The following is a 23,980-nucleotide window of genomic DNA, read 5'->3' as shown; positions in this document are numbered from 1 at the left end:
GGAAGCACAGGTTTCTGGTGTACATCCGTGTTGTTTGTCAGTGTCTGTGTCCCCTCATGCTGTGGCAGGACAAGGGGGGGAAGACTTGTTGAGACCCGATGAGGCTGTACTTTGTGGTCGTTTGAAGAATTCCGAGTTGCTGACGGATCTGGAGAGCTTGTTGGGCCATTTGGAGGTATCCCAACGCAGTCAATTGATTGACTTGATTAAGCGGTATTCATGTCTGTTTGGAGATACACCTACATGTACACATTTGGTGGAGCACAATATAGATGTTGGGGATAGTAAACCTATTAAGCAGAGGTTTTATCGGGTTTTATCGGGTTCACCCGGAGAAGCGTCTTGCTTGACAATGGTATTGCGGAGCCTTCTTCTTCCAGTTGGGCGTCACCCTGTTTGCTTGTGCCAAAGGCCGTTAACACTCCTAGATTTTGTTCAGACTTCCGTAAGGTGAATAATGTCACAAAATCTGATTCTTTTCCTCTTCCTCGGATGGAAGACTGCGTCGATCAAGTCGGGGCGGCGAAGTACATTAGTAAGTTTGATCTACTGAAGGATTACTGGCAGGTTCCCTTGTCAGAGAGGGCACGGGAGATTGCTGCGTTCATTACACCGACAGGATTATATTCTTACACAGTAATGCCCTTTGGGTTGCGGAATGCACCGGCTACCTTTCAGCGCTTAATGAATATGGTTGTTGGAGATCTGGAAGGTTGCTCAGTGTATTTAGATGATGTGGTCGTCTTCTCAGATGATTGGGATAGTCATCTTGTCCGGATTGAGGAACTGTTTGACCGCTTGGCTCACGCACAATTAACTGTTAATCTGGCTAAGTGCGAGTTTGCAAAGGCTACAGTCACATATCTGGGTCGTGTAGTGGGTCAAGGTAGAGTGTGCCCGGTACGTGCTAAGGTGACTACGCCCCGCCACCGACTAAAAAGGCGCTTATGTGTTTTTTGGGGCTAGTTGGTTACTATCGGTGTTTTTGTAGGAATTTTTCTACTGTTGTCGCGCCCCTTACAAACCTGTTAAAAGCTAAGGTTAAATATGTCTGGTCAGCAGAGTGCCAAAAAGCTTTTAATAGTGTGAAGGGTCTCATATGTGGTGCTCCTGTTCTGGCTGCCCTGCGGTGGGATAGGCCGTTTAAGCTTGAGGTAGATGCCAGCTACGTGGGCGCTGGGGCGGTGCTGCTGCAGGCCGATGATTTGGGAGTGGACAAACCAGTTTGTTTCTTTTCTAGGAAGTTTAACAGACATCAGCTGAGTTATTCAGTTATAGAAAAGGAAACATTAGCGTTAATATTGGCCTTGCAGTACTTCAGCGTGTACATCAACTCCGCGCCTGTGGTGGTCTTTACAGATCACAATCCTTTAACTTTTCTCAGTTCTTTACAGTGTCCTAATCAGAGGCTGGTTTGTTGGGCTCTGTTCCTCCAGTCTTACAGTCTGGACATCCAACACATCAAGGGGCAGGACAATGTTGTGGCGGATGCGTTGTCCCGGGCTCCTTGTTAGTAAGCTTCTGTGGGAAACTTAAATGGTGAGGTGTTGTTTTTTTTTTTTTTGTATTATATATTTTGATACTTAGTTGTTTCATTTGTATTTTTTATAGAAAATAATAGAAATATATGGGTTGCCCAGTGTAGTGTGTGTTGTTTTGTCTTGCAGGTCCTTGGCTGGGTGGGGCTGAGGACACATCACAGTAACTTCCAACACCTGGCCAGTGTTGGAAGCTACTTAAGCCCTCCAGTCTAGATGCCACGGGTGGTCTTCTCACCCACCACCGAGCTCGACACGCTCTCCTTTGTTTGGTTGGGTTATTTTGCTTTACACTGACAACATGCACCTCTCATCCCTCACCTTTCATACACCATCACACACCACTGATTCTGATTCCCACACCTAATTGATTCTTGTTATTCTGTTGACTATTTGTTCTTTATTTAATAAATATGAGTTTATGATTGCCGCACTCCAGTGTTAATCTCCCTACTTTGTTGCGGTCTCTGAGCCGGACGTAACAGAAGAAAGGGAAAAGTTGCCTTTAAGAAAACCTACCTCTTGGACTGTGGCTGCACATGTATGTAGAGTAAATAACAGAAAAATAACAGTGTATATATAATCATGAGGATCTATGACAAGGATGTAAAGATAAGGTTGGAAATTAGCCAAGTGGTCCTAGAAATACTGTGTCAGTTCTCAGGTTCTCTCACAAGGTGGTGCTACAGTATAATGCAACATCAGACCAAAAACAGACACTTGGTTTAACTCACATATTGAGGTTATAATAGCTTGTTTACAAGTGTGAGGTAATGCTACAGCAGGTGTTGAGGAGGCCTTATTGGTTTACTCGGAATATATGTATATTTACATCAAAGACCACATGGATTCATAATAGAGGGCAGTGAACAGTGCAGGAGAAAAAGAAAAAGTTAAAGGGAAGATGAGGAACAACTGTGGCTCAGTTAATCTCATCTCACTTTCAGGTCTCGCCTGTCACTTCACACCTGGATAGTCTCTCTTTAGATGGTGTATGACATAATACATCTGGATTTCAGAGACTGTTCCTCCCTGTGAAGGACGACCCCAAAGGTCGACTGCACCAGCAGCTTAATAAAGACTCAGAGGGAGTCAGGTGACGCGGTATATAGTGATAGAGTCTGTGTTAGTCTTCTGTTTTTGTACAAGACAAATCAAAGGATTTAAAACTGTACTTAAAAATCATAATTTACTTACATAATTTTTTACTGTATCTTTGTCCAACAAACGCAAACTTTCACAAACAAGCATCAAAAACTGTCATTTCTCAGGAAAACATTATTGTATTATTTTACCACAAAAGGCAATAATATATTTAAAACACTAAATAAATGGAATTAGCTTAATACAGCTCTCTGTAAGTGATAATACAAGGAGGAGGAGAAGAACAACCATGCCCATTATTTCTCTATACCAGGCCACAGTGTAACATTTATATAATGCTCATTTCACCAGTGAGATAACTAGAGTAAAGCCTCAGGGTAGTTGCTGTGATAATGTACAATTGAATATAGTTATGCACAGACTTAGAAACAGCCCATTAAGAGGAGCTTTTCCTGTGCTTATCTTCAATTTCATATTCATGATGTTAAATAAGAAAAGAAGTGGACATTAAGGAGTTTAGGTGGGTTAATCTCTGATGAACTGAGCTGTACATGAGATTAGAGCTGCTGATGTTTCCCAGTGCTGCTCTGTGCTGACCCTGTGGGATCAAGTGTTCACTGCACTGGTGGGCCAGTCCTCCCTCAAGGACATACAGCACAGGTCACTGAGTGCTCTATACACTATGTCAAACCCATCTGTAACACACACACACAAATCTCTTGTAGGTGTTACATAAGATGTTGTTCTTTTCTGATTGGTGAAAAGTTAGTACGGTAATCAACATTTAACTTCCAATACTGATGTGTGTGGTGAGAAGTACAGAGACGGACCAAATACAAAAGCTCTGTATTCAAACTAGTAGGTACTGACGCTTGATCAGAAAAGCTCCACATTTTAAGAAAATATTATATATATAAGTTATTTTTACACCATTACATTTATATGATTGTTGTCAATGAAAATGAGGAGATTAACTATTTGCATTCAGCGTAATGTCGGCTAATAAATGAAGCTCAGGATGGGTTACACACACACACACACACACAAAAAGTTTCTTTAAAGTGCCAAGTTTTTATTGTTAGTTTTTATTGTGTGCTTCAGTCTCAACAATATCATCATGTTTTCAGTGGTGAGCAGCTGTAGGACATATAACAGCTAAAGAGGCAGACATTTTTCTCTTGAGTTGGAGGAGAACAAACCGGAGCTAAAAGAAGTGAGTGAATATTGGTGCACAAAACATGTGTATGTATATGTATATATTTCAAATTAATGCCAATGATGCTCTGTGTTTGCTCAATGTGTAAAAAAAAGCAACTGTTCCCTTTCATGTCAGCCTTAGTACATTAATAAGGTGGTAATATGTTAGAGCTGCACCTCTGTCAGCTTGGGTTCTGCCCCCTAGTGGCCAAATATCAATTAACATGATAACAATCATGCTATTCCTCATATTAAAAAACTTTAGGGCATTATATCACTTGTTTACCTCTAGGGAAGTTAATTTGAAAAGCATGAATTTTACTTGTAATGGACTGTCTGATTGTGGTACTGGTACTTGGATCAGAGCACTTTGACCTGTAAAGAGCAGCGCAGCAGCAGGTTTCCCTCATGTGTTGAATTACCTTTACAGGATGTAGCTACTGCACCACCAGCCTGATCTTAATGAACCTTGTAAGGAGATCAGAATCAGAATCAGAATCAGTTTTATTGCCAAGTATGTTTCCACATACAAGGAATTTGTTTTGGTGATTGGTGCAATTGGAGGTTCTTGTAAACAACAGGTTTACACAGTTTTAGTTTCTGCCTGTATCTGGGAATCAGGTGGACCATGACATGGTCAGATAACAGTACATGTTGTTACTGACTGGGGAGAGAGCATCTGAATAATTCATGGGGGATGGTAAAATTTACCTGTTGATTTAAAAAACATCAATATAACTTGGATTAGTTGTGCGCATTTTGACCCTGGAAGCCGGATCCTTTTTGTACTAGTTATAAATCCGTGTTGACACTGAATTATTACATAACAACGCAGATTCTCAAAAAACTATTTTCTGCAGCACAGAGCAGGGATACTCAGTCCAAAACACAAAAACAAAACCAAAAAAAAAACAAAAAAAAAAAAACAGTGGCTGAACTGTACAAATTAGAAAAAACTTAACTTTAACTGACAAACTTTAATTTGTTTTTCAAGTATGGTGAAGCTTCTTTTTTTTTCAAAGCATAATCCCAAATTAATTTCACACTGTAGTCTGAAATGCTCCTTGTCCTTGTGAGAGCTGAACGACAGTTAAGAGGAAAATGGCCTGAAGTAGCATTTTCCATGACAAACACAGGCAGACGGCATCACTGACTGCAGCCTAATGCCCCAAATTAAGCACCTCGTGACCAGCTAATGGAGGACCTGGTGTGACCGTTTCTTTGGCAGGGAAAGGACAGACAACACACACATACACACACACACACACACACACACACACACACTCTGACATGTGCATATGCATGATCACGCACATAAAGGAGATTTGCGCATAGGAAAACTCATTTCACAGCTTTTTGAATCAACGTTATTTACTAGACAGAAATACACAATACATTACACACATGGACAAGCAATGATTATAAGACATCAATATTTACTGGATTGTACACTTGAATTATGAGTAAGTGCAACCCAACTAAAATGCTGGCACACTCATTCATACGAGCACTTTATTAGTAACACGTGTGCGCCTGCTTATTCATGCAGATACAGCTCAGGAGCTTCAGTTAATGTTCACAACACACAAACATCAGTATGGGGAAACAGTGTGATCTCAGCGACTTTGAACATGACATAATTGTTGCTGATCTCTGTCACTCAAAGTGTTGTGAAAAATAAAAAAACATCCAGTGAGCATCAGCTCTGTCGAGGAAACACCTTGTTGATGAAAGAGAGGAGAATGGCCTGATCGGTTGGAGCTGACAGAAAGGCTACGGTAACTCAGATAACCACTCTTTCCAACTGTGGTGAGCAGAAACGCATCTCAGAATGGAAGAGAAATCTGAAGCTACAGTGGGCACAGGCTCACCAACACTGGACGGTAGGGTCAGAATTCGGCATAAACAGCATGAATTCATGGGCCTAATCTGCCTTGTGTCAACAGTCCAGAATGATGGTGGTGTAATAGAGTGGGAAATGTTTTCTTAGCTCACTTTGAGCTCTGTAATGCCAATCAATCATGGTTTGAATGCTCAGTCTATCTGAGTATTGTTGCTGACAATGTGCATCCCTGTGTAGCCACAGTTTACCATCTTCTACTGGCTACTTCCTGCAGGATAATGCTCCATGTCACACTGCAGAAGTTGTCTCAAACTGGTTTCATGAACATGACAGTGAGTTCAGTGAACTCACTGCCTCCCCAGTCTCCACCCAGATCTGAATCCAGGAGAACACCTCAGGGATGTGGTAGGACAGGAGACTGGCAACATGAATGTGCAGCAGGCAAATCTGCAGAAATGATATGACGTGATCATTGAGCAGAATCTCAAAGGAAAGTTTCCAACATCCGGTGGATATTTTCTGTGTTTATAGCATGGCAGTGCTACAACCGCATTTCACTGTGCCAAGTATTGTATTGTAATATAACATTATCATCATCATCATCACACCCACAATGCATTATGAGTTGTTTACTTTCCTTCAGGAGCCATGTAGATATTTACTGCTGATATATTGCACTGGAAAGCAGAAATACAAGGTCTGGCAGGTAGTCTGCTGATATTAAAACAAGCTGGATGCGTAATAAACCATGCGCACTCTGACATTATCACAATACGCAGAGGTTCCCCTTTTCTCTCTGTCACAGGAGACTCTGGGATTTGTTATTACACAGATCATCCTCCAGTCCAGCTGCTGTGGCCTGCGGCTATGACATGGCTGTCTGATGGTCACATCATGGCACCGGAAAACACTTACAGGCCGTCTGCAGACCCGCAGTCTTAAAGTTTGTCTCCAGAGGGGCCAATGGTCAATCAGTCTCTGACTGTAATAGTCAGTGTTTATATGACATAACCACAAATGTCATTATATTTATAGAAAGATGGTGTGTGTGTTTATGTCCACATGCACCACATCATTTATGAAGCATTAAACTGTAACCATTATAGGTCAAGTACACTGACTGGTAATTATCACTAGCAGAGCTTAATGAGTGCAATGTAATAAATGCATCAATGATCTTATCATCATGGCAGGTTTCACATCACCAGCACAAATGATTTGTGTATATAGTGTTGTACAAGAAGCGATTTAATGGGATCAGCAGTTCTGAGAGCACTTCTCTAGTTTTAAATTGTCTTCCTGAGTAATAAATTTGATATTTCAAAATTGCCCACAGGAACCAATTCTGTGCTGGAGAGGCTTAAACACAGACAACTGATTTTATGTGTCTAGTGCAGGCCAGCAAGCTGTAATTATTCAATCAAAGGTAGAATAATTCATAGTTTCTTATGTTAAACATCACAAATCAGGGAAGAAAGTTCAGTAACAGCAGTACTTTTTTAAATTGACCTTTCTTTTTTCCAATGAGAGGGTGGCAGCAATATGTCTTGTGACATTTTGCGAATGTGACAAAGTGAGTCTAGTAAGTGTGATTTTTAAAGTCGACAGAGCCGTAAAGCAACTGAGACATGACAGCAGCTCAGCCTTGCTGGGGTTGAAAATGAAATTTTAATTGAAACATCAAGCCAAAGATGGATCAGTGTGGCCTTGTGTACATGTATCTATCAGTTTCACGCCATTTGTCATCGAGTGAGTGCGGCTCCTATTACACCAGGTATGCATGACTTTGATACAAATGAGGAGACAAAGCATTTTAACTCTCCCCATATGAGAAAGCTGTTACACACTACATGCAGGCAATCCCACAGCAAACTCGCTCACTCAGTGCCAAACATGACACAGATTCAAGCATGCGCGACCACACACACACACGTCAGTGACTCATCCATCATCGCGCTGTCCCCGTGTTTGATCAAAGCTGTGAGTGTGGCCACCCAACAACAGCGATCCTGATAGGTATCTGAACCTGCATGCTGTTCCACACGTAGCCTCATCACAGCTCATTATGGACTGACTTAACTGACCAGGACTTTAAATAATCATTAGCCTACTCTCTTCCTCTGCCCCAGCACCGTGGAATTCTGTGCCACGGGTCATTTAGCTGGAGCTGGAAAAGTTTTCCTCTTTGTTTGGGTTCGATATGCTAACGGGCCACGGCTCAGGGCGTAAAATGAAAGCTGTCCTTACGGTAATCCCTGAGCAACCTTTTATTATTGGAGCTGGTGTTTAAACTGTCATGCCACAAGTTACCATGTGTGATGTTTTCTTCAAACAGCTTGTCCTGTCCATGTCCTCATGTGGAGCCTGCGTGGTTTGAGAATGAGTCTGTGTTTACTCGAAAAATTCTACCTTCACTTGCAGCAGCTGCACAACTGGAGCAGTTTCATGAAAACAACTACCTTTGCTGCTAGCAAACAAGAAGGGAACAAAGTGTATTACTCCACAACTTTCAGCCAGTGACCAACCAAGTTTAACAGTCTATTTGTCAGTTCTGCTGCATTTACAGTACAAGAGATTATATGTGCAGTCTGAGCAATGCTTCTTCTTCAGGGCAGCCTGGATGCTACAGTGACTCGGTATCGGAAAGTGAGACCATTAGCATGCTAACTTCAGTAGAAGAACAGAAGTGATAGAAATAGAGGCAAAACAGAGTGTCACTTTCCACTGCTGGAGACAGCTCTTGGTGAGTAAAGGAATAAAGTTTGATCTTTCCTCCAGACTTAAGTAAACAGCTTTTAATGCTCACGTTTCCCTTAAATGTTTTTGTATACTTATCAAAAATAAAAACCCATGAATCTTGAAACTTAATCATGCGATGGATGAGCACAAATCATTCATAATATTCAAAATAATAATTTACTATCACGGCATATAAACAAGATGGCAGCCTTTTTTTTCCTCTCATGAACACATTCTGCTTCTCATCCATATGAGGGTAAAGTTGTTGCATGGGGAAATTTATTGCCCATGTTGTCACCTTAGAGGTGACACCCTGAGCCAGAGAGGGGATGACGAAATGGATCCTGCTCTGCTGTATCTACCTGATGAGTCATAAATGGGAGGACAACTATAATGAATGGATCTTCTTATTATTATCAGTTCAGGTTAAGGACATGTACGTTATATAGGTTACACTGATCATGTGGTCATGTCCTAATCTGAAATTTGACCATGAATAGGATATTTTGAATGTTGAGGTAATGCAGACCCACATGTGAACTGGGATACATTACCAGCCACTGCTTTTGGTTCTCTCAAGATTCTTATCAGTATTATCTTATTGTAAAAGAAGCACAGTAAACAAGAAACGTCAAAAAGCAATAATAATGTCAGACTGGGACTGCTAGCTCCCCTGCTTTAATTTCCACATCATTGGCTGACAGATTTACCTGTCTCACTGAGTGTCTCTCCAGATGATAGATGCAGCTCTTGACCATATGAGACGTGCAATTATCCTTCGCTAACTGATGGGAATGGAGTAGATGGCTTATGAAGGGCTGTACTGTCCCTCCTCTGAGGAGTTGTGAGATCTGTCAGGTTGGGACGAGGCATGAGTAGCATAATTTATTGAGACTAAGCCATTACCAAGGCTTTTCCCTGTCAACTTATGTGGTTTATGAGGGTCCATATCCACTGCCCTGATGCTACCTTGGCTTCTCTTGACCTTTGAAGCCATGGATAGAAAATTGTAAATGTGGTGTGTCCCACGTCCATTAAACACACACACACACACACACACACACACACACACACACACACACACACACACACACACTTTAAACTCTGATGATTGCCTTCCTACCAAATGCTGCTGGCCTCATTGAGCAGACTTGTTTTTGTCAGTACTCGTGTCATCTTTGATGTTTTGCTTTGGAAACACAACCTAATCAAAACCTTCAGTACAAAGTTGAAGAGAAAGATTTCTAATCTGAATCTGTATAAACACTGGAGGCTAATCCCCCTCACATGACCTACAGGACAAGGGTATTCTGAGGTAACTTATGGTCAGTACAATTGCAATAAAGTAAAAAATCCAAATGTATGTAGAATATAGAAATGGAAATGAAAGGTCGGAAGTACACCGTGAGGAGAGGCAAATGTTAGGGGCCCCCAGGGGGAATGGGGCCCTTGATGGCCCCTCATATTGGCACATTTTACTATTAGAACTATAAAGCCTTTAAATCTCCCATAAAGGTGCTATACAAAACCCCCTAAGTGGGACCACTGATGATGTGGTGGTGGTCTGGTGAGGCGTTTAGGGGACATCTGTAATCTGCAGCAACAGAAAATGGCAGAAAAAAATAACCTGATGTTATTTACTAATTAACTAATGAGGTTAAAGCATGGGTAAAGGGGTAAAGTTGTGGGTATAGCATTTTACCCACAACCCTGTTGACTTAAAGTTACCTACATGAAGGTTTAGCATGATCAATAGTGACCTATATTTTTCTGTGCAGTATCCCCTTGTGGTGCCAAAGACTGTGGGTGCATGGTATGGTAAACTGCCATCTGTCTTTACAGTCTTTAAGTGTAGCTTTAACTGTTAAAAAAAAAACAAAACAAAAAAAACGTTTTTATAAAATCAAGTTTATGGACCTGAAAAAAATCAAGGCAATCAAGGCAATCTTTCCCTAACCAGAACCAAGAAGTTTAGTTGCCTCAACCCGCTATAGGGGTGCGGATCAGAAAAAATGCCCATATGAATCCATTGTGGATTAGTAATATAGGTCATTTTGGAAGCAGATGACTAGGTTTGTCTTTCAGATACACACACACACACACACACACACACACACACACACACACACACACACACTCTGTGTGCAAAAATTGACTCCTTGATATGAATATATATATATTCATATCAAGGAGTCAGTTTTTGCACACAGTATAATCTCATAAATTTAATCTCATAAATGCAGATTTCTAAGAAATTTGCTCATTTAATTCATGCTCTTCCAAAGGATGAACCCATCAGAGGTTATTTGACCTATTTCTTTTGTTAAATTCCATCAGTTTTAGAACCATCACTAATAATATATATATATATATATATATATATATATATATATATATATATATATATATATATATATATATATATATATATACACATACATATATACATATATACATATACATATACATACACACACACACACACACATATAATATATAATTTATATAATAATAACATATTTACTATTATAGTACATAAAGAACTGATACTCTTCACAAACTGGTTCAGAAGCAAATAGTCTGTCTTAAAGCTCCCAAACATTTACAATAATAAAATGTTATTAGAGGTTTTCATACAACTGTGATGTGCACAAAATATATTGGGTAAAATATAGTGGTGCACATGCTTACATTTCTTTCTTGTCTTTCATCTATAATTTAGACACGCTCTTTTTTTCTGTGCATTTGTTGCTGTCTATCGACAGGTCTTACCCAACACCTGCACATCTGTGTGTAGCTGCTGCGGTGTATGATGAGGTGTACTGAGGCTTAAAAAAGCCTGTTGAGAGATGGGTGCAATGTGTGACAGAGAGTGTGTAAGTGCCAGGAACACACAGAGCCATCATCATCATCATCATCATCATCATCATCATCATCATCATCATCTTGCTGCTGTGTAAGCTGTGCCTCTGGCACTCTAATGACATCCTGCCGTCTGGATGAGCGCTGGTTAGCAACAGGAGATTGAACGGCTACACTGATAATCAACCCCTTGTTGACAGAAAACGAATAGAGATATTTTACCTGGCCGACAACTGTGAGGAGGAACAAATGATTGTATTCTATCCCGAGAAAGGAAAGAAAAACTGCCGATCTCACCAATCTGAAGTTTGTAAAGCTCAGTTTATTTTTGGTCACTCAGTACCGTCGCCAGCTGAGGATGATGTTGCACGTCACCATTCCCTTGGTGGCAGTAAGATGGAGAAATTATTTATCACACTGATCACATTGTTAATGTCTTCCACCCTGTTGGTTATGGCAAAGTCATGAAGCATTGAAACAATAAAATGTAATGATGTAATACTTGAGATGATTTGATATCAGTGATTCATAATGAATGAAATGCTCTTTTGAATGACTTTGAAAATTGATAACTTTTCTTCTTATGTATTTATATTAATTTCAGTCTTTAATACCTAAAGATGAAAAAAACTAAACAAAATAGTTGATAGCATTCTTGAGCTTGGAAATAATAGTTTGACACAACAATCCCAACTCAATATTCACCTTTCCAGAGGTTTCAGCTGTAGCAAATGATCTTCATCAGCAGATATTGGATTGGGATTCTACTGTTTACTATTTTACAATGTCAAAAATGAACCGTGATACTTAAAAGTTAAGTTATAACAGATGAGTGATACAGACAACTTTTTATTGATGAAGACTGTGTGTGGTGTGAAAACTTATATTTTCCCTATTTGCTGTTTTACTTTACCTAATTAAATTACTGTCTGAATCAGTTTAGATCCCAGTGATGCATAAGGAAGAAGAATACAGTTGAAATGTTGACTGTGAACGTTTGAACATTTTCTCTTATGTGTAAATTAAAGAACAAACACAATTTCTTAAGCATGAAGTTTTTAGAATGGTATCAGAGGACCATTTGCCTAATGTACAAACAACCACCATGACCTCCTCTCTGATTGTAGTCAGTTTTTAAAAACTTGGACACACTGTTTAAGTTCATTCTTCCTTTAAAGGAAACCTTTGGCAGTCCTCCATGCCTTAAATGTCTACATATGTTAGCAACAAATCAGAGAGGTACGTTTGCTTCAGCTGCTCTTAGATCACGTAGAGAAAACAATCCAAGCTGCTTTTAGGCTTCAAATAAAAAGAAAACAGGTTCAGGGCTACAGATTTAGATATGAAGTCATGTGTACAAGAGGTGCCAGGAGTCAGAGAGACGGAAACAAGGAGGTGATGCTGATTTTCGTGCATGCTTTTCGCAGAAAGTTATCTTTCAGGCTTTGAACTTAAATCTGCCTAAAGCTTAATGTAATTTATTTATTACTCGAGAGTGAGGCTGCAGCTGTTTGATCCTGCACAGCTTGAAGTCTGAGGCTTCACAGTCCCTCAACACTTAGAAAGAAGAGATGATGATATGAAAATACAGCTCAGGTGATACCTCATTCAAAACAATGATGTGTACTTTCAAGCTGTACTGAAGAAGTTTTAATATTTAATTCTTACTGAAAACAAAAGCAAACCAAACAATATTTTTGATCATGCTGGAGCCTCCCTGGCTTTTGCTTCTCTGCAGGTTATTTACTGTTCTGACAGTGTAGCTGTGGAAACTGGGCAGTGAAAACATCAGTTAAGTATGAAACTATGCAGTTCCTCATAGACAGTGTCATGCAAGATCTTCAAAACAACTTTGCACAGAGATTGTGTTTCAGTCACAAAAAGTCCTGAATGATAAAGGACATTTTCTGATCTGCCGCCATTACAGTTTGGGAAATGGTCAACAGAAAGCCAGTGCTGATTGTCGGTAGGAGACAGGAAGCAAACAGAGTGTAAAAACATCACAATTTCCTTGTCCAACTGGCCTCCCTAACTTTCTGATTGACAGCATGTGTACCTGGTCTCTGACACTTCAGTTTTATTTATTATCTATCAAATTTATCTGCATTGATTTTATCTTGGTCTGTAAGAGATGGTTTTTGATAAAGACTTTTTTTGCCACAAAGTATTTTTCTGAGTTTACTTTTCAAACTTACCTTCAATAACATTTGTGTTGGGCCAGTATTCGTGTTGGAAAGTTTATTACACTTAGATAAAACTAACACAACAGTCCTGTAATAAATCCTCCTTCATAACTGTTATAATGTTCAGTTTGTGTTGAAACTGTTTTACAGATGTGGTGATACAACTTTATGGCAGCAGTTTGTGGTGCTGTTGAACTGTTTTGTGTTATACAGAGAGGTGTTTCTATTATTTTATCACTCCCATTTATATCAATTATGGTAGGCTAGTAAACAGAAAAATTTCTGGCAATAGTTTCGGCTAGGAAGACCAAACTAAAGCAAAACCATTTCAGCAAACACACCAGAGCAGGCCTCGCTATATTGATGAGCTGGTTTTGGATTGATGGATGGATGGATGGAGGTCGTCTTGAGGTTGAAACAGGTCCTGATCAGACAGTGATGTTGAGAGATGCAGAGGGCTCATCTAAAGTCCAGCTGTCTGGACATCTGGATCTAACTGTTGCTCCTCAGCAGGTAAGTAAGGTCAGTTTTCAAGTTTTCTTCCTTTGTTCATCTTCACTTGACCAAGTTAGTTATTGTTAGTAGACCTGGTTGGAACTGGCATCATAAGTTCAAAAAATATTATTTACATATAGTGATATCAGTCCTTATGAACTCTAGAATATAGTACATATCGTATGCAGTTAGTGTCTGGTATGAAACTGGGACATACATTTCCTTGGTTTGAGTGCACTGGTGGACACTATTGTTTCACATTGCAATGCACAGAGGAAATGAGGGAGCTACTAACAGCTGAACAACATTGAAACAAACTGTGGATTGTGGAGAGACAGATCCATAAAACTGAGGGATAAAAACAAATAAATACACATCCTTTTTGTGAAGTTTAACAGGCAGTACGATTCAAAAGTTGTTATACCGATAAGTGTTTCTGTTATTTTGCCCAGCCCCTTTATATCAGTGAGGTTAGGCTGAATAACAGAAATGATACAGTTCAACAGCTGGTCAAACTACGGCCTCCAAAAGATCACACATCTGAATCACTGATCATTATAACCTTGATGAGGGAGGCTGTACTGTAGGACGGTTGTATTAGACTGAATGGGGTTCATAATGAACTGTAGGTTCTTTGGTGCTTGACTGTAAACTCTCACTGCTGCGTGCTGAGGAAGGGTGGGCCGACCAAGAAAAACACATGACAACACCGTCCTACCTCCTTGAATGCACTTAGCTGAAATGTAAGATACTGGCAGCTGTGTCCCTGCTTGGATCAGATTGTTGCTCACTTTGATGAATCTGTCTGTTTTTTCCACAGAGGGATGACTTCATCAATTCTTAAAATCCCTCAGTGGAAAACACCTTTTGTTTTGGTTATATATGATCCCTAAATTCCCCCCAGTATATCCTCCCTCCCTCACTGTGTTTTTTTCCACTTTCTCTCTCTCCCTGCTTGGTGTGATTGGTCAGTTCTCTGTCAGCGTGCAGACTGGAGGTATAAAGCCACTGCTGGGGGTGGAGACTCCCACAGCCTGCTGCCTAATACTGAAGAGTGCTGCTGTAAAAACTCTGCTCCTCGCAGTCACACTGTTGTCTCCCTGTTGTCATTCACAGCAGCAACATTACTGACGTTGGATCTTTAACAGTCCACTATGTGTAAAGGACTTGCAACACTTCCGGCAACATGCTTGAAAAGGTAAGACTCATTTGGTTTCATCAACAGGTGGGTACTGATATTATCTTACTGCAAAACTAACTGCAAAATGTAGTTTTTGAATATTTCAGGATGATCTGTGCAAATGCGGGTGCCTTGACACTTGGTACTAAAAAAAAAAAAAGAAACCTGAAATCAACAGTTATATATAGCAGAAAAGGAACCAGTAGACATTCACACAAGCGAGCCTTTGTGCAGATATTATTAATGCAAACAAACTAAAGTTTCACTCACTGCCTTCTCATCTGCCTCTCCACAGCGCCAAAGACATCAAGCACAAAATAAGTTTCTTACTCCAGAAGCCTGACCCCCAAACAGCGGATCAGAAGCAGCTGAAGGAGAAGAACGTGGCTGCTGCTGCTGCAAAAAGGTCAGAGGAACTCATCTCTGCTGCTTCAGTTTGTGTACAGTTTAACACATCTGTTCTGGTTTGTGTTTATTCTTCAGTTCCCGCATTAAGCTTCCCTCACAAAGAGAGTTTAACCCCAGTCACACAGATTATAACCCTTCATTCATGTGTCTTGAGAGAAACTCTGTGTGTGTTGCATTAGAAAGGGAATTCATGAAATGTGTCTCCATCTGGAAGTGCTGCGCAGGGAAGTATGATGAAGGTGGTTGTGGTAGCAGCCTCAAAGAAGATACATTGCCTGATTATAAAGTGATAAATGCTGCTTCATGATAAACTTGTTCCATTAATTCAGCTGTTATCTTTAAACACTGCAGGTGGGAGCTTTAACATTTTGAGTCTGAGGACAATTTACACTCCAAAAACCAGGGGCTCAAGTCTTAAGGTCAAAATCAAACTGTTGACTGTCTGTACTGACAGGCCCCTGAATGAACCATTTTCTTTATTCTATTGCCTCCAGTTGTTAAGGGTTCGTTTTCAGAGAGATGAAGGGGTGAAGTGGAAGCAGAGGTTGCACTGCCATAGTTGAGAAGCCATTTCATTCCATGAGAAATAGATCACTTCATTTTTTAATATTTAGGTTCAGTGATGCCTCCTTTTTTTGTTTTTAAAACAGCCTTCATCTCCTTGTTGTATTGCAGGTGTTGGTTTGTGCCATGGAGAAAATGACTGATATTAGTTTGTTGGAGTGCTCACTGCTTCTGTACGCTGTGTAGTTTGAGATATTGAATCACATCTGCCGAAGAACACATTGAGCCTCTTTTTGGACTTCATGACCTGTCCTCCGGTCGTGTTCCCTCTTATTGTTCTTTATGAGCAGGTTAGCATCGATGACACTCACCCTGACCTTTCCTTTTCAGAATGGTGGAGCCCATTCAGGGAGTTATAGATAATTAGTATTCAGGTGCCTTGCTGTGATTGTTTAGCAGCTGTATCCCTCATCCCCTTCACAACACAGACATGCTTTAGAGCTGCGCACCATTCAAGAGATTTATAGGGATATAGATTATTCTTTCCTAAAAGGGCAGAAGCTATTAATTATTCTGATTACTGCTGTTGTTTCTGAGGCGATTAAATCTTTAAGGAAAAATTATTCGATGATAGGTTTTGCTGTGCAAATGTCGGATGACGCATGACGGTATGATTAGATTTGCTGCCGTTATTGATCAGTGAATTCATGCAGCAGGCATCAGGATGAACTGCACTCATTTAGTTCTAAAAGGAAAGAAACCTCCTCACACAGATGCCATATTGTGATGTAAATACCACTGAGACAATATATCAAATGCAGTTTTTTGTATTTGTTCGAATGGGATATCAGGAAGCCAGCATAGCAGTTTATCTACCTGTTCAGTGGAGGAATCACTGTAACAACAAACTCTTCATTAGACCTTGTTAATTGAAGTTTTATACAAAATCCACCAATAGGAATACATCCTGCATGGGATAAACATTGAATTAAACCATAATCTGAACACAAATTGTGTGAATCTCTGGAGTGTAATTTACTATACACATAGGAATAGCTGCATTCATACATTTAAGATTCTGTGCAACCTTATTTAGAAAACCTCTCTTCATTTGTGTTTTAGGGTCCTGACTGCAGCTGAGCTGAAGAAATGGAAGGAGTCTTTCAGCCACATCATGAACAGTGACAGTAAGTGTTACATTACAGTTTCACACCTACAAAAGAAAAAAAAAAAAAAAATTAACCTGGACTGGAACAAGGCTAATGACGTTTTGTTAAATTCCAAAGACGCCCAAAGGACTTATACTGATACTATAGACTGATACTATAATAATAATGACATTAGCTGTCCAGCGGATGCTTGGCTCATTAGTTCTCTAACTGAAACCCTCTCAGGGTTTATTTAAAAAAAAAAAAAAAAAGAACATGATCATTCTCATGTGACATGATGGTGGTGCAATCATGGGAATATTATCAGACCAGGCCCTGACCTTCACATTCCTTGCTAATGGTTCCTGGTTTTGGGGATCTTAAAGTGATGTTTGACCTTTGTGAGGCATAAAATTAAAAATCAATCAACTACAGCACAACAGATGTGGTGATTTTGAAATGTGCAAATTAAGTTGCATCCCCCTGCGCACATTATGTTGAAGAAGAGTTAAGTAGACTTGGCTGACACACACACACACACACACACACACACACACACACACACACACACACACACACACACACACACCCGGACGCATTCTCATGCTCTGGTTTTCTGCTACGTGTCTAGAGGCACTAGTCATTGGCCCCTCAGGGCTTGCTGACCAGTGCTGAGTGTGTGAGTGTGTGAGTGTGTGAGTGTGTGTGCAAAAGCCCTCTGAGAATTACACTGTGTGTGTATATATGGACACAAAAGGGGAGCAATGGCCCTGCGGGAACCAGCTGAGTTCTGACCTGCTCTGTTCCATGACCTCATTCACTGACCTCCTCCATTATCAGGTCTTCCTTCTGCCTTCCCGACTTCATCTCCCTGCTCTCATTGGTTGGGTCTTTAGTTTATCTTATCATGGTCTCAATGGTCTCCTCAATCTGTCCTTTTAGTCATACAGGATTTAGACTTCTACAAAGGGCGTTTTTCTATTACATGTAGTTTTATAACTTCAAAACACTTGTCTATATTTTCTATCTAAAAAGACATAATTATCGCTGCTACATTTTTGATAAGAAGTCATATCTCATTATAATTGTGCCATTTTGATGCTTAATGGCTTTGGTTGTTGAGTGTATTTTCCCTTAGGAAGTTTAAAGTGACTTTTTCATCCACTGCTCTCCCCTTTAATCATTTTCTGTCGCCATAAACTAAGCTTCATTAACAGGGGGAGAACAGTCCCCTCTTTCACTTTCTGCTGTAAATCAATCCACCTGAGGTCCTGCTAAATCAGGTCCAGGGACCTCAAATGCAGCTGTTGTCGTGTTGTAATTATACTAATGTCTCAAAATGAATGTGTTATGTTTTCTGGCACCTGGAGCAGCTGGAAGCTGGTTTAAACCCCACATGGTTTTCAGATTGGGCAGTTTTGGCTTTTCTCTTAATGACAAACCTCTACACCTTCACTCATGGGTCTGTGAGGTTGGACTTCATATAAAAAAGGAACAAACACTCTTTTTCTCTCTCTGTGTGTTAGTGGGTCGTACAGTCTTCACCAGCTTCCTGAGGTCAGAGTTCAGTGAGGAGAACATGGATTTCTGGGTCGCCTGTGAAGAATACAAAAAGACGGCGTCCTCCAAGCTGGTAACCAGAGCCAGGCAGATCTACCAGGAGTACATTGAGGCAGATGCTCCCAATGAGGTAATTAGTTTTTCTAAAAAATGGCAAAGAAAGAAAAAATCAAAAATCAAAAATCTTGAGACCATTCAAAAAGTGTTTTTGTAAACCTTATTACTGCAAATGCACATCCTTCTACAGTGAGGTGAGCTGATTGTGGCTGAAGGCTTTGAATGTGCACATGAATAGTACTGCCGTGCTAATGACCATTCCCTCATCTGTGTGATTAAAAAGGAAAGAAAATTTGGCGCACACCTCAGACTTGACATGATATTCTCTACTATACAAATACCACAACATAATTGACAGAACTTTCCAACCGCATTTGAAAGTGACACAATGACAGCATAATGACTAAATTGGTCATGGGTTTCAAGCACTGTCTGTAATAAAACACACAAATGAGGGCAGTTGTTGAATTTGTTTCAAGTTAAGGGTGCATGATGTGAAAAGGTTTGAGGAACCACTGTTTTAGATGATAAAGGGTCATGATTTTTACCAGGGCCCCATATGTTCTTGAAACCCCAGCAGTTTTTGTCTTTTGTAAATTAACCCTTTATTTCTGCTGCCTCTTTGTTGGTTTAAGGTAAACCTGGACGCAGCGACCAGAGAGCAAACGAGGCAGAATGTCGAGAACCCCTGCCCGTCTTGTTTCGACGAGGCTCAGAGGATGATCTACGTCTTGATGGAGAAAGACTCTTACAGACGCTTTCTCAACTCCAAACTGGTCCAGGATCTGTCTCGGACACGGACCGCCGCAGCTAAGGAGGAGATGAAAAAATGTGACTGTGCAGAGAACAGGCAGGCGTTAACTGGTGGTGCCTAAACAGGAAGGAAGCATGCATCGTTTTTATTTGAACAACAATGTTAAGCTATTAAATGTCTAAAGTAATATATCAAGTTCTTTTTTTAAGAATGACCAAACATAACTGTAAGTGATGAGAACAAAGACATTAAAATAATAAGTTGACATATACGGAGTGAGAAGCAGTGATGATAACCTACCCGTCAGTGTTAATTTATTTAATCTAGGGTTTTATATTTTTACAAATAGATTTTTATACATTTTCAAAATAAAATCATAAAACCACAACAACTGATGTGTACATTGTAACAACATTAAATGAACCGTCATGTATTCACCCACTGTGCAGTTAGTTTTGGTTGTCAGCAGTCTTTAGTTATGGTTATTTTCCATCATATTGTCTTAGCTTTACATTTGCTACAAGTTCATAATTTCCTGCTCTAATTATGACTTTTCACATGTTCGTACAACAGCAAATGGCTGATTCTGATGTCTATGTTCTCATTACTGCAAGTATATAAAGTTGTTGATCTAAAACCTGAAGTATATCTCAATGAAAGTAATTGTAACAACTGGCTGTACTGTATAAACATCTGTGCAAATGTTCGTCTTCTCCAAGTCAGAATTTAAGCATGCTTTAATATTGCAGTATTGATTTTCCGTCACATGTTTTATAGGTTTTTTTTTCTGTCAAATTGTGACTCATTTGATTTTTAAGAGTTAGTCAAACTGTTGTGTTCAGACATTTAGTGCTGTAATTTGTGCAGGATTTTTAATAATGTGTTGACTTTAATTATGTTTCAGTGGCCTTTCACACTAAAATGTTTTATCAAAATGTACACTGTGATAGATTAGGAAACTATACTGTGTGTAGATATTTATTAAATTATGTCATTGTCCTATTTATATCATATCTGTGAGTAAATCACAAATAAAAAAGCACCAGTCAAACCTGATAAAAAACACTTCAAATGTTTCGTGACTCTGTCCCGAAATGATGTTTAAAATGTAGTTTTTTTATTACACATGCACAAGGTTTCATGACACCAACTGTCAGACCTCAACTAACTGTGTGTTTGCGTCAGTGCAGCAACACAATTGGCTGTGATTATGGCCGTTATAAAGCAGACAATTGGCTGTTTCCGGGAGAGGGGTTGGAGATGTGTCATACAGCCGCCATATTCGGCCTTACAGACTATTCTATTCAGGATTATTTAAGTGGTTTGTCTCTTCCCCTTTAACGGCTGCGAGTATTGATGTCCTGCTAACTGCCAAGTAAAGTACAGGAAATCAATACTCACTTCACTAAGTTAGTGAAAGCCAGTAAAAACAGTATGATGCTGATAATTGGCAGGTAATGTTCATCATGGTTGTCATCTTAGTTTAGTTTGTTAACATGGGCGAGAGCTTTAGAGTATGTTTTTCACTAACCCACCCACCCACCCACCCATCCACACACACACACACACACACACACACACACACGTGTGCACACACGCTGGCCAGGCCATTGGAAGTAACTGGTGTTCACTTTCTTTCTCAAGGACACTTTGACATGGGTACAGCAGAACAAAAGTTAAATGCAAGTATAAACACGGCTCACGGTTGATTCAGAGCCAGAAGTGAGTGCAGTTGTTTGTCCTGTGATGATGATGATTTCCAAATATGTTGTCATCAGATCTCAGCCAACATCACAATTTTGTTTACAAACAGGGAGCAAAGGGAGGGAAATAAAACATGAAAAAACTCCCAAACCCACAATTGTATGCCACATGTTTTGGTGTTGTCAAGGTAACACAATGTCACAAAGTGCTCTCCCATTCCTATATACACACTATTTTGAGCCCTTGCAGCCTCTCAATCACTAACCAGGAGATGTCACTTAAGTCTGAGAATTCAGGCCCTTGTCTGTTTTGTTCCCTCGTGTTCGTCATGTCTGGATTTTCCTGTTGCCTGCTTTTGTTTCCTATCATGTTCCACAGTATTTTTCCCCGAGTACCCGTTACCTGTGTGTTTTTCCTGTACCTGTGTTCCACACTGCCAACAGCTCATCTGCTTGTGAGCCAAGTTTTTGCTTCAGTAAAGTATCATCCCTGCATCCACCTGCCTTTCAGCGTGTGTGCGTGTTTGCCTGTGCCGTGACATTCCCAGGTTGTGAGCAGATCTTGTTGCCGAGTGAGGTCGAGCTGAGCTGGATACCAATGTTTTGTGCCAGTTTATCCAATAGTATTTCACTGAATGTGTTACTTTGACCTGCTGGTGGCAGAAAATGAAATTTCAAAGTCATTAAGTTGTATTCAGTGGATCTGTCCCAAATTTCATGGTAATCCACCTCAATAATTTTTGGGATATCTCACTCCACTTCATGGTATTACAAGATGAAATGAAATGGGGCCGCCAGTGTTATTAGGATTCATCCCATGTGACCCTTGACCCATGTGTGTCATGGCAATCCAGCCAGTAGTTGTTGACAGCTTGTTGTTGTCACTTCTCTAGAGTCATGTTGCTACTGTGGCTACATGCTTTGTTGTTTATTTGCTCCAGCTGTCACAGTTTCTAGCAGCAACTCAAACACACAGTGGCAGACAGATGTAGTGACGTACTTGTAATGTTCTTTTTAGCGAAGAATCAAAGAATGAGAACTGGCTGAAAGGCGAAGTTCAGGCAGGCAAACAAAAACCAAAAACCCAGACGATCCAAACTCCAAACACAACCAGGAACAAAAACAAAAAAACGGACAAACAAAAGGAGTGAGGGGCAACACAGACTTAATACTGCAGTGAGGGGAAGACAACGAGACACAGGCGAAACTAATCAGGGCGGGGCCGACAATCACGACAGGTGGGAAAACACACCACAAACACACATCAGGTTTCAAAATGAAACAGGAAGTACTACAAAAAATCCAAGAGGGGCAGAACATGATACCGGCTTTGCTTGCACATTGCAGCCAATGTGATTTAGTTAAACACAAATACATACAGCAGGTTCACACACATCATCAGGGAAGGTCATGGTCAGTATTGTTCACTGTGAGATGTGTGAAAGGAACCAGCAATATTTTCTTGTTTTCTGGGCAATATGTGCTGATTTATTTTTTACATTTGACGATGAAGCTTGTTGAAACCATGAGACAGTTATTGTGGGAGTTTTTTGTTCTTGAAGAGAATTGTTTAAAAACTTTTTCCTGATCTCTATAATCTCAGACTGTACCTTCCTAATCACATGATAATCATCTATAATCAGCAGACACAAGGCGGGCTCTGTAATCTCCGGTAGTGATTGCATAACATCTGCAGGATAATAAATTGTTACCACATCTAACATTATTATCCAATAATCAGCAGAAGACAGTTTTTATATTAAGGTTATATCATTATTTCATGATCAAACAATAAACTAAGTGACTTCACATCCGACCAAAAGGAAAAAAAATAAACAAAAAGAGAGGAGAGAACAAAAGAACCTGACTCTGTTTGTTCCCACCCAGATTTGTTTGATCATTAATCTTCAGATCCTTCTCAAAAACAGTGTCAGACATACAGACGGTCAACAAATTGAAGGAAAAATCTGAAAAATGATGTGAACCGCCTCCACAGTCACCAGATCTGAACCCTGTTGAACAGTTATTGGGAGATTTTGAACCAACGGGAACAGTGCTCTCCACCGCCATCAAAACACTAAATAAGGGAATATCTTTTTCAATTATCCTGATAGCTCCTTGGCATTTTCCATCCAAGCCTTCTGTAGGACTAAACCAATTAAAAATAATAAATCTGAGTTAAATTTGATAGTACAGGAGCAACTAAGGACCAGTGAAGTAAATCAAACCATCGACATCAACCAGAAAAATTAATAGATAATAACACAGAAAATACAAAACAGAGAAACCAAAGCATTTCAAAAAACCAAAACCAAAAAGTTTGGGTGCTACATGACACTGGAATCCCTTTATAGAAAGGGCGATTCGAGAAAAAGAAAAATTACATTATACAATACAATGATGGATATACAGGTGTGATGTATCTTATCCATCTTAACCATATTTTCATCATTTTTTCCTGTCGCAATCTAACATAAAAAGTAATTCTTTCCATCCTTTCACAAATGATCGTCAAGTCAATCTTCCACGGTCAGCGTTTCTAGTTTGAATAAGATTTCCTTTAATTTGTCACCTGTGTGTCTGAAAGAGCTGAAGATCTGAATCTTGTCAAGGAGTATTCAAAAGCTCAGAATCAAAGGCTTTTGTGCCAAATTCTGCTTACAAATATCTGTATCTAAATTTTAAACTTTCAAAACCTGTTTCTG

The 23,980-nt window shown here is 39.8% G+C and overlaps 1 protein-coding gene across 1 annotated transcript; it reads left to right on the top strand.

Moving 5' to 3' along the window:
* The first annotated feature begins 14,986 nt into the window (after nucleotides 1-14,986).
* Nucleotides 14,987-20,635, top strand: rgs4 (regulator of G protein signaling 4). Its single transcript, XM_071486347.1, has 5 exons — nucleotides 14,987-15,159; nucleotides 15,437-15,547; nucleotides 17,176-17,240; nucleotides 18,728-18,891; nucleotides 19,454-20,635. The coding sequence occupies exons 1-5, from the start codon at nucleotides 15,116-15,118 to the stop codon at nucleotides 19,691-19,693; spliced, it is 624 nt and encodes a 207-aa protein (XP_071342448.1). The 5' UTR covers nucleotides 14,987-15,115; the 3' UTR covers nucleotides 19,694-20,635.
* The last annotated feature ends 3,345 nt before the right edge of the window (nucleotides 20,636-23,980 follow it).

The sequence above is a fragment of the Trachinotus anak genome, unplaced genomic scaffold (genome assembly GCF_046630095.1).
Source record: "Trachinotus anak isolate AG129_WGS33_773 ecotype Australia unplaced genomic scaffold, CSIRO_AGI_Tana_v1 ptg000010l, whole genome shotgun sequence".
Classification (NCBI taxonomy): Eukaryota; Metazoa; Chordata; class Actinopteri; order Carangiformes; family Carangidae; genus Trachinotus; species Trachinotus anak.
The sequence above is the reverse complement of the archived record's forward strand: the minus strand, read 5'-3'. Positions and strand labels throughout refer to the sequence as shown.